At 39.4% G+C, this 13,218-nt stretch overlaps 1 protein-coding gene across 1 annotated transcript in view; it reads right to left on the reverse strand.

The window, feature by feature from the left end:
* Btc (betacellulin) overlaps window positions 1-13,218 on the reverse strand; it is a 44,540-nt gene that overhangs the window by 10,646 nt on the left and 20,676 nt on the right. The window contains exon 2 of the mRNA XM_021163654.3: window positions 8,276-8,374. Coding sequence (XP_021019313.1) covers window positions 8,276-8,374 — 99 coding nt within the window. The remainder of the gene's footprint in view (window positions 1-8,275; window positions 8,375-13,218) is intronic.

The following is a 13,218-nucleotide window of genomic DNA, read 5'->3' on the forward strand; positions in this document are numbered from 1 at the left end:
AGGTATAAACAAAGGTGTGAAAACCCCCTTTTTTTTAAGTGTGAACATGAGTGAGCACAGGGAGACGGATGTAATGAAGTGGGAGGGTCTTGTCAGGAACAGCAAAAGAGGCAAGGGATGGAGTTAGAGATATGAGTCTCAGCAGATTGTAGTGACCTGTGGAGCAATAGAGATTAGTCGATGGCTTGTACCAAGGAAGTTATGTGGTACCTGAAGCGCTGCACAGGGAAGCATTCTTTCCATCATCAGCAAGGCAGTGTTGACCACACTAGCATACAGAGATGCTGGGCACTAGGAAAACACTAAGGAACACTGGGGCACGCAGACAACTGCAATGTGGGCCTGGACCAGGGAATGGAAAGGAAGGAGATAACGTCGAGATGTAGCAAGGCCTCTGAATGCTCCAGGAGGCCTTTCTTGATTTGCAAAGCACCCTTGCCTTTAAATCTAAGCCAAGAGGTGGTGTATCCAAAACTCCACTAATTCCGCTCATTGCTGGGTTCCTTTATGTGCACCCAGACTTTCAATAAGCAACATATATATTATCATTCCAAAAGACAAATTAGCCAGCAGCTGCTGGCTGCAGTCATTTCAGCAGTCTCTGCCCATGAGAGCGCACAAATCCATGCCAGGCAAGCAGGTGCTGGGCCCTGCTTTGCTCGCTCAGCTGGCCTTGCTGGAGAAGCGCGCTTTTTAGAATTCCCGGCATCATTTGGATTTAAAATCCTTTCCAAGCGACCAGGCAGCAAAAGTCTGGTGATATCGCTATGGAACTTTCAGAGCTGAAACAGAAATAAATCACACAGCCTGATATTTAATAGCAAATGGACAAAATCCTGTCTTGCGCTTTGAAATGAGAAAGTCTGTTGTCATCCTCCATGCAAATGGCATCTAGAGGAATAGTTAGTTCTCTCTCAGCATCTGCCTTGGTCACATTGCCTGAAAAATGAAAGGAGGAAGCCATATTCTGACTATCAAGAGATCTGGGTGAGAGAGGCCAGGGGAGATCTCATTCAGGTGCACAAATATTTATCAAGAAGGAGTTAAAGGACAATATTCCCACTTCCATGACAAATTGCCCTCAGTCCCAACTCTTGTGTTTCTCTCTTGGAAACTGAATGGCAAACTCCTCAAAATGGAACAAGGTAGAGTCCGTGGTTTTAGAGGAGAGTGAGTAGAATTGGTCTTCTCCCCCTCACCTTAACCTGGTTCAGTGCACTTTATCCAATTCAAGTGTTCCCTTGAAGGTAAGGTGGTATTTCAGAATTTCACAGAGCAATTACACGGTCAGATGGCCAGGGCACAAGCATAACCTCAGACTTGAAGGGCTGCTATGGACGCTGTATCTCAGTCTCTTGTGGGACACTGGCTTCTCGAGGTTCAGTGATCAATTGAGTCAGAAACAGTTAAAGTTGTGACAGAGATGAGTGCATGCAAGGTTTTGGTTTAAAGAGTTTGTGCTTGGGATCAGAAACAAAGACATCTCGCTTGGTTCATATGGACCATTCAATGAGAAATGCTTGCTCTCATTGGGTAAGATGCCTCGTTCGAGTAGATATGACAGAGTCCCGTGGGCTAAGCCATCAGAGTAAAATTCAGAAGACAACTAGATAATTTAGTTCTGATATGGAATTTTCCCGGGTCTGACACATTTAGAATATTAGTGCATAATTATTACATAGCAGATGTTTTGTAACATTTGTTTCCATTCCAATAGAGTGTATTTAATAATTATGTGAGTGATGTGCTACCAGCAACTGTCTTCAGCAAGTAACTAACTACAAGGGTAACATACTATAATTATCATGACATCTAAACATTTTGTTATATTAATTATTTAATTAACTTACATGTGTATATGCATGTGTGCACTCATGACATAGGGTGGGGGACTGAATGCATGAATACGAACGTCAAGCGACTGCTTGAAACAGTTGATTATCTCCTACTACCACATAGGTTCTAGGAATCAAACTCAGGTCCTTAGGCTTGGGCAGCAAGGGCAGTTACCAACAGAGCCATCCCATCAGCCCAGCAGTCCTTTCTGTAATACTTGCTGTGGTGATTATACATCTACATTATTTCTAGCCCCTTAGTTACCTATGTAATAGAACTAACTATAGGAGGATGCTAAATATTGGAATAGAAGTCTTATGGGATAAAGAAAGAGAAAGGAGGAGGAAGACAAATGACTATAAATTTGTCTTCCACATGCATATTTGACCTGTAAAATGAAGATGCATGCCCAGAAGAGGGCATACAAAGTCCCCACAGGACACGGGGCTAAGGTTCCTTCTAACCTATGGAGCTTGTGGAAGGCTTTAATAATCTACTTCTGAGCTTCTGGGCCTCTTCCCAGTAGGGGTTTCCTCATTTTACAATCTCCTTGTGCCCAAATCTAAAGATAATGTTATATCTTTAAAGTTAACTTTCCTTCTTTTCTTACTAACTGTTTCCTTGAACTGAATGCATGGAAACTTCACAGTGCCCTTGAAGCAATGCAAAGGTTGAAGTTTAGGGAATCCTCCATGGGTCTTACAGCTAAATGTCATTTCCTATAGAAAAGGGGAAGGGAAAAGTGCCCCTTTCTGAGCAACTGGAACCTATGGTTGAGACTGGAGAGAGCTGGGGATTATGGGATGGTGTTAAAGCCAGGTTAGACCATATTTTGACCAAATCAGCCAGGCTGGTCATTACGAAATTAAGGTCTACACTGAGAGCAGACCTGCTATAGTCTAGTAAAGAAAGAAAAATACCAACTAATTAAACCTAGTTGCTCTATGAGCCAATCCCACTGCCTCTTGCCCTGTGTGCCCGTTGTTCATTGTTTATTGCTGGCATCATAAAGAAGGCCCTGTATCCCAGATGGTGATGAGTATGAATGGTTGTACCCCTTACTCATCAGAAAACAACAAACCAAGGGCATGATTCTTAGATACTGGGGCTATTAAAAGAAAAAATAAGAGAATTATTTAGACCCAGAAAATACACCCCAGTATCATCTAACCTACTTCTTTGTGCTCCTGGCTCCAGACTTGGGTTCTGAAAGTTTAAGCAAGTTAACAATGGTGAGAGCCAGTCATTAAAAGTCTGTTCTTGACATCAGTTATTCTTTCAAGAGCTATGTGGACTTCCCCTGTACTTTGCTCTCAGGCAGTCTGGGTTTGTTTGTTTGTTTGTTTGTTTTAATGTTCTTTTTTATTGGATATTTCAATTATTTACATTTCAAATGTTATCCCCTTTACCAGTTTCCCCTTCAGAAACCCCTATCTCATCTCCCCTCTCCCTGCTTCTATGAGGGTGCTCCCTCATATCATCCTCATTTTGATGTTCCCATATGGTTTTCCGGTGACTAATAGTATGCATTTATTTCTTTTATTATTTTATTAATTTGTTATTATATTATCAAATTATTTTTATATTTAAACTCCCTGCCAATTTCAGATAAAATACTCATGGGGAGGGAGGATTAAAATATACTAATGAAATGTAATCAACAAAGAATAAAGACAGACAGCAAGAGAGAAAAATAAGAACAAAAGAACCATAGGCAGAAAAGTAAAAAATATAATAAAATGTGTAATTTTCCCTACCAGTAATTACTTAAGATGAAAGTGAGCTGAACTCTTCCATCCTAAGCAACTGAATGACAAAACTTTACCATGTGTACATTGTCTATGAGACACTTTAGGTTTAGGGAAACTCATGTGCCGAAAGTAAAGAGACACAGAGCACCCATAGCAATGCTAAGCAAAGGGTATCAGTGGTGGTTATTCATATATTATATCTACCAGCAAGAATCAAAGACCAGTGTTATTTGATAAGGTTTTCAGTGCCTCACTATAAATATGCATACACCTGACATGAGAAAAATCTAACAATATAAAACAAATATTGGCAGAACTGAACGGAGAAATAATTTTTTCCATACACTAAATCCAGCAGGCAGGACACCTATGAAAATTAATGAAACCTCTTTGCTGCTCACAGACAGACAACAACACAGGGCAAATGACTGGGATTCATGGCAAGCTCATTGTTCAGGGCTCAGGAAGGCTGTTGATGAAGAATGGGCTCTAACCTCTATGTGCTCCACACAGCCCTGCAGTTGGTAAGTGCTGGGAGCAGCCCACTTGCGTCTATACCCTTGATACATGAGATGAAAAAGGTTCAAACATAGTAGGACAATGTGTTCCAAGAAGGACAGGAACGGACTCAAACCTTCCCTGGCCAGAACTTGTTGAGTCCTAGTACATTCAAAAGTCATTGCTAAGAAATATAAGGGGGGGGGAGAGGAATCTATATTTCATATTTATCATAGATGTATGAAGACAAAATATTATTAAGGTGACAGTGGGTTTAGAGATTAAAGACTGAACAGCCACAACAGAATGTGTGCTCCTCCCAAGTGCAGACAGTATGTTCTTCAGGTTGGATTAGTGACTTGATACATTTAAGAAGCCTGAAGTCATTCAAATACCTGTCTGATCAAAACGAAATGAAGTTAGGAATAGAAAGTAAAAGAAGGAAAAGAAATAGAAGGAAAGGGGGGAGGTTTGCCAGTACAGAGTTGAGCAATGTGCTTCTGCAGCAACAGTGGGTCAAAGATGAAATTAAAAGGGAAACTGGAAAACATCTTGAAACAAATAAAACATACCAAAACATACTAGATGCAACAGAAACAGCACTAAAAGTTTATAGTGATAAAGACTTACATTGTAATAGGAGAGAGATATCAAATAGAGAGATAACTTCATATTTTAAAAATATGATGAACAAATTCAGCCAAAATTTGGAAGAAGCAAACAAATAACAGAAATTTTAGTGAAAATAAGAGAACACAGAACAGAAAATCAATACTATACCCAGAGAGAGAGAGAGAGAGAGAGAGAGAGAGAATGAGGATTTTCTCTGGAAGAGCAAACAAAATGAACAAACATTTAGGAAGAGTTAATGACAAAAGAGGGGAAAACACAAATCAACTAAAATGTAGAAATGTAGAAATGAAAAAGGGGGGTATTGCAATTGGTGCCACACAGACAAAGCCAGAAAAATGCACCACATTAGTCAAACAAAAAATGATAAAGTCAAATGATCTTCATGCATGCAAAAAAGGCCTGTCAATATTCATTATTCTTTTATAATAACAAACTGTCAACAAACTATGAATGGAAGCAAATTACCTCAATATAGGTCATATCTGAAAGCCTAGAGCTAACATTATACTCAATGGTGAAAATTTTTAAACTTCCCTGTTAAGACCAAGAATGAAGAAGAATGCAGTCTTGCTACTTCTAGTCAACACAGGATTGGAAATGGAAGACAAAGAAATTATAATAGAAAAAGAAAGACACTCAAATTAGAAAAAAAGTTAAAATTATTCCAATTTTAAAATGTCATGATCTTGTATGTAGCCAACTCTAAAGACCCAACATAAAACAACACTAAAACTAATTTATGAGTTCCACAAAGTTCTGGGATTAAAAAATCAATACATAAAAGTCCGTTGTATTTCTGAAAACAGACTAACCCAAAATGAAACTAGAGAAATAATCACAGTGACCACAGAATCAAAAGGAATAAAACACTTTAGGGAGAAAAATCAAAATTCTGAAAATGAACATTATGCAAAAGAATGAAAATTGGTTCCTTCCTTACACTATTCACAATAGTATATTCAAAATGGGTTTTGGATTCAGGTAAGACCTGAAACTTTAAAATTTGTAGAAGAGATCATAAGGGCTAAACGAAAGTGTTGCTCGGCCAAGGAATTAGCAGAGCCAAAGGCATTCTCCTGGGACAGGAGAAAATGTCTCCAAATTGTATTACAATAAGTTATTGGGATATAGGATATATAAGAAAGTAGCCAACATCTTAATACTCCAAATGGAACTATGGAATTAAGTAGGTATTTTACCAAAGAAGATTTACAAATACTCAAAACACACACACACACACAGACTCACACACAGCTGCTTAATATCATGGATCACCAGAGAAATGCAAATCAAAGCCACAGAGATTTTACCTTTCTTACTATTCTTACCAAAAACAGAGGGAGAGAGAAATTATGTGGTGACCTCGGAACCTTGTAACATGTTGATGAGATGTATTCTCCCAGGCTGCTATAGAAAAGAGTGGAGGTACCTCACAAAAAATTAAAATGAACAATCACATGATCCCACAAGATAATGCCACTTCTGGATATTAATCGTAGCAAGCTAAAATTGGGAAGTCAAAGAGACATTTGTACTCCATGTCCATTGTAGCATTCTTCACAAGAGTCAAGTGTAGACATAGCCCAAGTATCTATTGATGGCTGAGTGAATTAAGAAAAGGCATCCATCACTTATAATGAAGCAATAGCCATCCGTGTAAAGGAAGAAAACCCTGGAATATGGCGATCTGAATTCACCTGAAGAACAGCATGCTGAACTAAACAGGGCATTCACAACAGATTAGTCCTGTATGATTCCAATTCTCTGTGCTATTGAAATAAGCAAAATCTGCAGAAGCCAACAATAGAATCATGGTTGGCCAGCATCTGAGAAGAAGGCTATGGAAAGTTGCTAGACAATAGGCACAAAGTTAATTAAACACAATGAATAAATTGAAGTATCTATTATGTAACTTCAGTCTTTTAATAACAACTGTATAATACACCTTAAAATTTGTTCGAAAAGTGGAACTGTCATATGTACTTACTATAACATTAAAACTAGAAGAAAAATCATTAGGATCATGGCAAGGAAGATTATTGAACATTGCCAATCATAAGATAATGAAATAATTTCCCAGGGATAATGTGGAAAATTCCATCATTTATAATATTTAAAACTAGACTGAAGGAAAACATTCAACTATATACAATTGACCTTGTTATCCTTACAAGGGTGACAGAATCAGGACCCTATAAGCATGATCTAAGATATCAGTAGATTCCATGGTCTATGAACATCCCACAACCCACCCACAGCTCTGAAGGATGAAATAGGAAGACTGGGCCAGAACTGGTGACTCACATGAAAGAGACTTGCTCATCATATTTCTGGCTCTGTGACAGTGTTCCCATGGGACTAGTCAACGAGTATTCACATCTATGACCATGCTTCCAGCTCAGTGAACCTCCCAGGAAATACACCAGGCCCTTCTCCACTAAGCCCAAACATTTAAAGTGGTCTGTAGGTTCCCCCTTCCCCTAAAATTAGAAGTAAGCTTTGTAGAGGTCTAGATCATATAATCTCAGTAGGACCAAAAGCAGCTTAGATCAGCCAACAATAGCAAGTGGTGGTCCAAGGACCCAGTCTTCTGCACAGCCTGTTACACAAGCCTAATACCTTTGAGAATATTAAATCAAGCATGTCCAAGATAAAATATGGAAATATTATTTTCTTCTTCTCCTTTTTAGGGTATGGATTAGACGAAGAAGAAAAGGATGGATGTGTCAAGAATTCATGAATCCAAGACAACATATCACACAATAGAGTGTAGAGCACCACACGTCTGTGATGCCAGGTGAAATGGTTAATCTCAGCAGTTGTTGATTCCACAAAACTCCGAATCACCTAGGAAACAGACCCCTAGGCATGTCTATGAGGATGTTTTCACAGAGACTCAACTAAGGGGAGAAACCCATCCTGAATGTGTGTGGCAGTGTTGGTCCAGCTATTGTGCCTGAGTACACACAAAGAGGAAAGCTAGGGGCTCCAGTGTTCAGATTTCAGTGCTTCCTGACTGTGTACATGATGTGACCAGCTGCCTCGGGCTTCTGGGACCACAGCTTTAGCCATCCTCTAACGTAGCTTCAAACTTTGAGCCAAAATAAATCCTTTCTTCCTAGCATTGCTTTTATCAGGATTTTGTCAAAGCAGACAGAAAAGTAACTAACACCCTTAGTCTATGGTGGCTAATCATGGAGGCACAGAAATCAGGCAGATAGAAGTCCAAATCATTGAGTTTCTGTTTATTGGGTGTGTGACCTTTGGTGAGATAACCTTAAGGGAGTTCTGTAGTCTGTTTAACACTACATCAAATCATTCTTATAGTATTATTTAAATACATAAAATATGGTATATTACTATTAAATTTTTGTCTCACTTAGAAAACTCTTACAAGTAATGAATACATTACTTCATTCAAGTTACTTAATACAGAACCTAGTATAGTATTATATGCACACAGAACCACCTAGTATAGTGAATACTATTTAAAAAGGATTAAGCATTTGGGGGAGGGAGTCAAGTTTCCAAGAATAACTATGAAGCATAAACATTACCTGTGCAGTTTTCCCCAGGAGCTCCACAAAGAGAGCCATTGGTTTCTGGTGTTCTGGTTGTGTTCCCATCTGCTACCACACAGTGGAGAATTGCAAGACCTGCAGAACCAGAAAACAAACTTGAAACTTTGCTTAATGTAAAGTGTCCTTTAAGTGTCATGACCCACTGTGGAAAGCAGTAAGCCAGTGGCTTCCCTTGTATGCTCTCCTCTCCCAACCAAAAAGAGGATCAGGGAGTGTGAAGAATTGCAGGCTGGTCTCCAGTTGAGCTGAGGTCTGAATCCCGAAGGGTGATCACCTATATTACACGGTAGGTGTTCCCTTATACTCCTGGAACTCTGGCTCCTGCCTAAGTTACTACCCCCATAGCCCCCACAAGATAATCATGGCTAGAAGTCATGTAAGCAATGGTCCAAGCTTCTGACCTTCAGGTTAAACTCCTCCCTAGTTACCAAGCAACAGTAAAGATCATAAAAAGGGCTGTTCAGCCCCACCTTGTTCTCTTACTCATCTCTCTTACTTTTCACTCTCTTACCCCTTACCCCTAACTCTCACCCCCCTCTCCTCTCTCTTTGTCTTCTCTCCTCTCTCCTTTCTCTTTGTCTTCTCCTCTCCTCTCTCCCTCTTACTCTCCTTTTCTCTCTAGCCTTTCTCCTGTCTCTCTCTCTCTCTCTCTCTCTCTCTCTCTCTCTCTCTCTCTCTCTCTCTCTCTCTCTCTCTCTCTCTCTCTCTCTCTCCACCTTCTCTCTTTCCCCCTGCAGTTCTATAATAAAGCTCTAAAACCATAGAATGTCTCTGATCATCAAGGCCCACTGTGCTTGGAGGATGGGACAGGCTTTCTCCTAATGAGCCTTTTCTAATCTCCTCTTAGAAGGCCTTCCTGTGCTACAGTCAAGATCCGCTGCACTCACTCTCGTCAGTGTTGGGAACCTCTTCCCTCATCCCTCTCTCCTATAACCCTGGTGGCTTTAGCAAGGTAGCTCCAGGGCTCCCAGGTAGGGCTGCCCCTGGGCCACACCCTAAAGAGTGGTTCAAGTATAAGAAGTCATAGATGAGACAATCAAGGAAAGTAGCAGTGTTTGGGTATTAGATCTTACTAAAGATTTTCAAAATACAGCAATGGCATTGTACTTTATATTAAGAATTAATATATTATTAAATATGCTTAAATATTCATTAATGAAAGAAGGTACCTAAAATTCACATTCTTGTTAATAGTAGTAGTAATAGTAGTAGTAGTAGTAACAGTAGTAGTATCATTATTGTTTTCTGATATTGACAATCAAACCCATGGCCTTTGAAATGCTAGGAAAGTGCTCTACTACTGAGCCAAACTAGCCTTGAGTCTTACTTTAAAATAACCTATTATGGACATGTGTTACAAGATGAGGAAAGAAAGGCAAAGATGAAGTAGAACTTGACACATGTTGATAGTTTTTTGGAGCTGAATTTCGGATGGGTGAGGGTTTATTATACCAGTCTTTCTAGTCCCCATGTGTCAGAAGTGATGAAAGGAAAACTGAATGGGAGAGGGTAGATTAGACAAGAAGAGGACCAGAAACATGGCTTGGGAATTGGTTGCTTAGTTCAAGGCCTTGTCGAGAGTGTTACAAACTTTATATGCCCCAGTACAGGGGAATGCCAGGACCAAGAAGCAGGAGTGGGTAGGTAAGGGAGCAGGGCGGAGGGAGGGTATAGGAAACTTTCAGGATAGCATTTGAAATGTATATAAAGAAAATATCTAATAAAAAACCCCACAAAGTATGTGTTAAGGATACAGATCACCAAAGATGCCCTGGCAGATACTCAGTGCTCAGTAAATTGCCACATTTTCATGCAGCTGAAAGGAAGAATAGGCAGTATACATCTGGCCAACAGTTTCTAAGCAACGTGTTCTCCAATTCCATTCAATTCAACAAACAAACATGAGCCTTTGGAAACAACTGGGGATACACTTGACCCTCTAGATGCTCTGAAGCTGCATGGCAGATAATGGACCAACCAATTAACCATGGCACAAAATGGCAACAGCATGCCAGGAAACAGTGTGTAGCAAGCCATAAGACTTTCTAAAGACACTCTTTATAATGGCAGCTTTTACAATGGCAGCATTTACCAAACTGAAAAGCATTGTTTTAAAGTAAAGGAAAGTGCCAAATGTTGGAGAAATTGAACAGAAATGGAGACTCAAATACACCAGTGATGGGCAAATTTACCTTTCCTTTCTAGAGGACAATTTAACACAAACCATAAAAACAGAAGTAACTAAACAATGCAATTCCTCATGCCCAGTAATTAATTACAAAGTAGTAAGTTCTCCTGTGGAAATAGCACAGAATATATATATAACCTACAAAGGTCAATTATGAGAATCTGAGTTCTGGTCAGTGAAACCATAAAAACCCAGACCACCAGCCCTGCTCCAGGTTCTGTCAGAGAATAAGACGCTGAATGATTGAATGATAGAGTTGGATATCCAACATCACCTTCCAGCATCTGTGAGGTTGTTCCAGACACCACACACACACACACACACACACACACACACACACACACAGAGTTACCTAAGTATATAGCAATGCAGAATTAATTGAACATACTCAACCTACCTATCTGCAATAAAATGCTAATCAATCATAAAAACAGTGTTAAAAATTAATAGTACATTTCAGTATATTTCCAAATAATAAAACAGACTGTGGAATGATGATTTAGCATGGTGGTGGTGATTGTGGTGGTGGTGGTGGTGGTGATAGTGATGGTGGTGGTTGTGGGGTGTGTGTGTGTGTGTGTGTGTGTGTGCATACAAGAGTGTGCTTGTGCACATGCATATAAAGTACATTTCTTCATTCATCCAAAAAGCCAAAAGGTAGGTAAACAGGAAACTAATCCAGCTAGTTGGAAAACCTTTTCTTTAATTTTCCTTACATTTATTTTTCAATTTTTCTAAAAGAGCATTTTGTTTCTTGCAACAGGAGAACAAAGCATGAATCTTCTTTTTAAAATCCTGATTTGCCTATTCAACATTGTACTTGAAGTCCTAGCCAGAGCAATTCGACAACAAAAGGAGATCAAAGGGATACAAATTGGAAAAGATGAAGTCAAAATATCACTCTTTGCAGATGATATGATAGTATATATAAGTGACCCTAAAAATTCCACCAGAGAACTCCTAAGCCTGATAAACAGCTTCGGTGAAATAGCTGGATATAAAATTAACTCAAACAAATCAATGGCCTTTCTCTACACAAAGAATAAACAGGCTGAGAAAGAAATTAGGGAAACAACACCCTTCTCAATAGTCACAAATAATATTAAATATCTTGGCATGACTCTAACTAAGGAAGTGAAAGATCTGTATAATAAAAACTTCAAGTCTCTGAAGAAAGAAATTATAGAAGATCTCAGAAGATGGAAAGATCTCCCATGCTCATGGATTGGCAGGATCAACATTGTAAAAATGGCTATCTTGCCAAAAGCAATCTACAGATTCAATGCAATCCCCATCAAAATTCCAAATCAATTCTTCAATGAATTAGAAAGTGCAATCTGCAAATTCATCTGGAATAACAAAAAACCTAGGATAGCAAAAACTCTTCTCAAGGATAAAAGAACCTCTGGTGGAATCACCATGCTGGACCTAAAGCTCTACTACAGAGCAATTGTGATAAAAACTGCATGGTACTGGTATAGTGACAGACAAATAGACCAATGGAATAGAATTGAAGACCCAGAAATGAACCCACACACCTATGGTCACTTGATCTTCGACAAGGGAGCTAAAAACATCCAGTGGAAGAAAGACAGCATTTTCAACAAATGGTGCTGGCACAACTGGTTGTTAACATGTAGAAGAATGCGAATCGATCCATTCCTATCTCCTTGTACTAAGGTCAAGTCTAAGTGGATCAAGGAACTTCACATAAAACCAGAGACACTGAAACTTATAGAGGAGAAAGTGGGGAAAAGCCTTGAAGATATGGGCACAGGGGAAAAAATCCTGAATAGAACAGTAATGGCTTGTGCTGTAAGATCGAGAATTGACAAGTGGGACCTCATGAAACTGCAAAGCTTCTGCAAGGCTAAAGACACCATCAATAAGACAAAAAAAACACCAACAGATTGGGAAAGGATCTTCACCTATCCTAAATCAGATAAGGGACTAATATCCAATATATATAAAGAACTCAAGAAGGTGGACTCCAGAAAGTCAAATAACCCCATTAAAAAATGGGGCTCAGAACTGAACAAAGAATTCTCACCTGAGGAATACCGAATGGCAGAGAAGCACCTGAAAAAATGTTCAACATCCTTAATCATCAGGGAAATGCAAATCAAAACAACCCTGAGATTCCACCTCACACCAGTCAGAATGGCTAAGATCAAAAATTCAGGTGACAGCAGATGCTGGCGAGGATGTGGAGAAAGAGGAACACTCCTCCATTGTTGGTGGGATTGCAAGCTTGTACAACCACTCTGGAAATCAGTCTGGCGGTTCCTCAGAAAATTGGACATAGTACTACCGGAGGATCCAGCAATACCTCTCCTGGGCATATATCCAGAAGATGTCCCAACTGGTAAAAAGGACACATGCTCCACTATGTTCATAGCAGCCCTATTTATAATAGCCAGAAGCTGGAAAGAACCCAGATGTCCCTCAACAGAGGAATGGATACAGAAATTATGGTACATTTACACAATGGAGTACTACTCAGCTATTAAAAAGAATGAATTTATGAAATTCCTAGCCAAATGGATGGACCTGGAGGGCATCATCTTGAGTGAAGTAACACAATCACAAAAGAACTCACACAATATGTATTCACTGATAAGTGGATATTAGCCCAAAACTTAGGATACCCAAGATATAAGATACAATTTGCTAAAGGCATGAAACTCAAGAAGAATGAAGACCAAAGTGTGGACACTGTGCACCTTCTTAG

This window comes from Mus caroli, unplaced genomic scaffold (assembly GCF_978045245.1).
Source record: "Mus caroli unplaced genomic scaffold, Mus_caroli_1 scaffold_4, whole genome shotgun sequence".
Lineage (NCBI taxonomy): Eukaryota > Metazoa > Chordata > Mammalia > Rodentia > Muridae > Mus > Mus caroli.